The 4310-nt window shown below is 40.6% G+C and overlaps 1 protein-coding gene across 1 annotated transcript; it reads left to right on the forward strand.

The window, feature by feature from the left end:
- Window positions 1-1015: 1015 nt before the first annotated feature.
- Window positions 1016-1882, forward strand: LOC101846167. The gene has a single exon (XM_005109583.1). The coding sequence runs from the start codon at window positions 1016-1018 to the stop codon at window positions 1880-1882; it is 867 nt and encodes a 288-aa protein (XP_005109640.1).
- The last annotated feature ends 2428 nt before the right edge of the window (window positions 1883-4310 follow it).

Genomic DNA, 4310 nt, shown 5'->3' on the forward strand with positions numbered 1-4310 from the left:
GAGAGAGAGAGAGAGAGAGAGAGAAAGAGAGATAGAGAGGGGGGGGAGAAATAATTGTCATACTGATCACACCTAACACAGTCTCAAGATACTCAGGTCTGCACTCCCCACCGATCAAAAATTGATTTACACATAGTTGTAACTGTAAAATGGTTATAATAAGCACCTTTGACAGCCGAGCGTTTCTACCAGCAGAAAATAATGGGGTCTAAGCAAACATTTTGACACAGAATAAAACTTAATTAACACTATAAACAGTGATTATCACGTTTGGTAAGAGCACTGAAATGTAATAGTGATATTAGTTCAAACGATTTCAGTTATTACTCATCTTACAAGACAGAGTAATTTGTCCGCCAAAGGGAAGTGAGAAGTGATAACACTAATTATTTTTCTAATAATCTAATATTGGATAAAAAGATTCACAGAAAACCAGGAGAAACAAAGACGCCAACGATGCCCGAATAAATTGTAACATTGCCATAGATGTCTATGTTGATATGAAATGCTAGTTACGGTTACTTTGAACGTTAGGTATTTAGACCACAAAGCTGTAGAAATGTTTACTTTGGAAAATCAAATTATTGTCTGGGAAGACTATTAAAACGTTTAGCTTTTTTTAATAAAAAAAATTAGGCCGTCCATAAAGACAAAGAAAGCCATACCCCTATCTACTTGAATACTGTTGGCATCTTCGATATCAAGGAAGAAAAACTCTAATTTGAAATGTACTATAAAGGCGGGGATAATAAAGGACTTGTTTTATTAACCACGTGTTAATATTCCAGTAACAAATTCATTATCGTATTACATCTCGCTTGATGTTAAGTTATATCTTCTTTGCAGTATGGAAACAAACAGTTCTCTCGGACCAAGGGCCTCTCCAGCCCCAACAGAGATTTTACCACTCGAAGTGTACGTCATTTTCAGTCACATTTTGATATATGGAGTTAGACCAACAGCCATTGTTCTCGGTCTGTTTTCCAACGGCCTTAATATCCTCGTCTTTTACAAAATGGGACTCAAAGATTCCGTTAACATTTCTTTTTTTGCTCTGTCCCTGTCTGACGGAGCATATTTGACTTTGTCTTCTGTGAGCGCGGTGTGCGATATTTTATTTGTAGCGAACTTAGGCCGACAGGTCATGTGGGTCATCCAGCCCTCTGTCATCCTTTTCTTTATCTACTGGTACGCCGTGATATTCTACGACACGTCTATGTTGATCACGGTGTTCATTGCGCTGGTGCGGTGCTGTTGCGTTGCCATCCCCCTTAAGTTTAAGGGTGTGTTCACACGGTCCAGAACTGCTGTGTGTATTGTGGGGATCACAGTAAGCACGGTGCTCACCCGACTGCCGACCCTGATTACCCAGGAGATTGTGGCAGAGTATGACGCCATAAACAACAGAACTGTTTATCGTCTGCGCTACACCGCCGACAGACCACAGGCTATAGAGCTGAACGATATCATGAACCGAACAGCAATATGGTGGATTGCCATAACAACCATGTTCGTTTGCGTCATTGTCCTGGCAACCAAACTCCGAGCTTCTTCCGAATTCCGAAAATCCCAAAACTGTGGAGCTTCCCAGACCTCACGTGACGACAGAGTGGTCAAGATGGTCATCCTGGTCACCGTTCTCTTCCTGGTACTCTCGCTGCCCTTCATGCTGTACTCAGCGGTCAGGCGGCTCGTGCCAAAGTTCAACGAGGTCAAAGGTTACACAAAGCTTTTCTCCCTGGTCACAATGATCGCCTGGGCTCTGGCGTACCTGAACGCCGCGCTGAACGCCGTGGTGTATTACAACACAAACTCCAGGTACAAGGCCATCGTAGACGCCGGTGTCAGAGCTGTCTTTTGTGGTAGAGGGGGGGAAGAGTGAGTCCTTGGCGGAATCTTTGTTTACACATGAGTGTTTTTCGGCTTTGATTTTGTTTGTTTGTTTGAGTATAGAGAAGCATATCGACATAATAATGGTCATTTAATGGTGGGAAAAAGTAAAACAGACAGACCAAACAACAGAAAGAAAGTAAAGTAGTAGGACTTACCAATGGAGCTCTCCAACCACCAATAAGACTCACTCTGGCTATCAGTATGAAACAATTATACTTTCGTGATAGGAATGGCAAGAGAGGAAGGAGAAGACTTTACAGAAGGTGGTACTTAAACATAAAAGCCTGGCGTGGATGCTAACAACCCTAGGAGGCAGAATGGCAAATGATAGAGTGTTTTATTGCAGAAAAATTGAAGAGACGTTTATGAAATTATAACAAATTATGAGCAGTAAAGGCAACACTGGAAACTGTTTCTTTGCCACATATATATCACGTTCACCCCCTTTAGGTCCATTCTCTTAAGCAGTCACAAGCGCTGATCGTGTAAGCTAGCAATTAGACTAGTAGAGTCTACCTTTAAAAAAATGAGGGGTGGGGCTTACCCCTTATAATCTCATGGCTGGTATGAGTGCGCGTTGCTTTCCCTTGTCGTTTGACAACCGTATAATCAGGTCCTGGAATGATTATGGCATCCGCGGTTACTGGCCTCCAAAAGCTAGATAAAGACAAAAAGATTTGAAACCAAATTGATTATACATTAGTAGCATTGTCATCTCAGCTTCTTTGCCTTCTGTTTGTGTATTCACATCATTAATTACATTTTCTTTTAGAATATTGAGACCACTATTCACATGGCATGTTTAAAAATAGGCTTTAATTATGTTTTCCCCTAATTGGGAATAATTACGTAATGAGATCTCTTCGCTATTACTTTGTCGGCTGAACATACAATATAAATAAAGGATTTGTTTTCATTAACAAGTCAGTGATGCCGCCTCGAATAAGAAGTTGTGCTAATTATGTTCGGGCAGTGGGAAAGCTTTTCGTGTGCGGTCTCATCTGTATCTGGTTCTTGTCTCACTTCGATTATATTATCCTGTCAAACAAGTCAGCCTTCGCGCCCTGTTGTTCAGTTGTCTTGCTTTTGATTAAAATATCCTCCTTTATCTTTTATAAAATTCGAGATATTTGCAATTGAAGGCATTGGGGGTTGTCTGGTGTGAAAGGTAAAATGAGCGAGAGAATGGCCACCAAAATCTGGTGACTTCAAAAACTTGAGTGTTCTTAGTTACTGCACATTCACATTATTTGTGCCTTTGATCAATGTTTACCTATAAAATCCACAGAGAGTGTTTTTAAATGGACGTAAAAGGTATTGTGTGCGTGTATGTGTGCGTATATATATATAATATGAAGTATATAATATAAAACGTATGGTACCTTGCGGTTTGGTGATGTTTGGTCAGGTTTTGAGAGAGTTTAGATACTTTTCTTGCTTTCTTTGTTCCACGTTTGACTGCAGCCCTGGAACGTGGAGATGTAGCAGGACATTTTTCGGCAACCCATAGCATATTTTGCTTTCATTGTTTCCCTCGGGGTTTCTTAACCTCTACACCATGGATAATTTATTTATAGAGGCACCAGTCGTCCATGTGTAGGTGCTGTTCTGCCTTCTTCTCCTCTGTTTGTCAATTTACCCGTGTGCTGTCATCTATGTTATAGCTCTTCATGCGGCGTTTGAGAACATTCCTGTTGCGTAATTTCTGTCCAACATTTTTCTGCCTCCTTCACAAAGCTTTCATGTTAAAAAAAAAAATACAATGGGGTATTTTCATGCTTTAAATATTTTTTGTCTTTATTTTTAGTGTTGATGTTTTACGCTCTCATTGACACAATTTAGATAATCTAGAAGACGGGTTCGACCCAGCCTGTCAGGACAAACTCGGGCCTAAAAAAAGGATAGAACGTCACAGAAGAAATATCGAGTTACTAGTTCAAATATTCTCCCCTCACAGGAATCGAACTGGGATTTCCTGCGTGCGCCAGCAAAGCTCCGCTACAGCACATTGCCATTATACAATATATGTATCAGAGGCGAAGCGTCTATATAATCAAATAATCACTGCTTTCCTTCCTAATTTTGAAACATTGTCGCAGTCAAATTCACCCATAGACGTAAACCTCATAAATTAAATGTAAAAAGACGTTCATAATCACCAATGAACAATAGACTATGCCTAACCTTCAAAACCGTTTCATTGCCACAGAAATAGCCTGTTCGCCCATATCGGGCCACTCCATAAGCAGTCAGAAGCTTTGATTAAGTAAGCTGAAAGTGAGGCTGGAAGAGTCAACCAATATAGTTGAAGGGAACATGTGCATAGCAGTCAGAACTGTTTCATTGTCGCATATACCCTGCTCACCCCTTTCGGGCCACAGTTATAAGCACCCAGACGCGCTGATTATCTAAGCGAA

This window comes from Aplysia californica, unplaced genomic scaffold (genome assembly GCF_000002075.1).
Source record: "Aplysia californica isolate F4 #8 unplaced genomic scaffold, AplCal3.0 scaffold00793, whole genome shotgun sequence".
In the NCBI taxonomy this organism is placed as follows: Eukaryota; Metazoa; Mollusca; class Gastropoda; order Aplysiida; family Aplysiidae; genus Aplysia; species Aplysia californica.

What these genes read in the sequence shown, in the direction of transcription:
- LOC101846167 (XM_005109583.1), top strand. Translation starts at nt 1,016, where the DNA reads ATGGGACTCAAAGATTCCGTTAACATTTCTTTTTTTGCTCTGTCCCTG.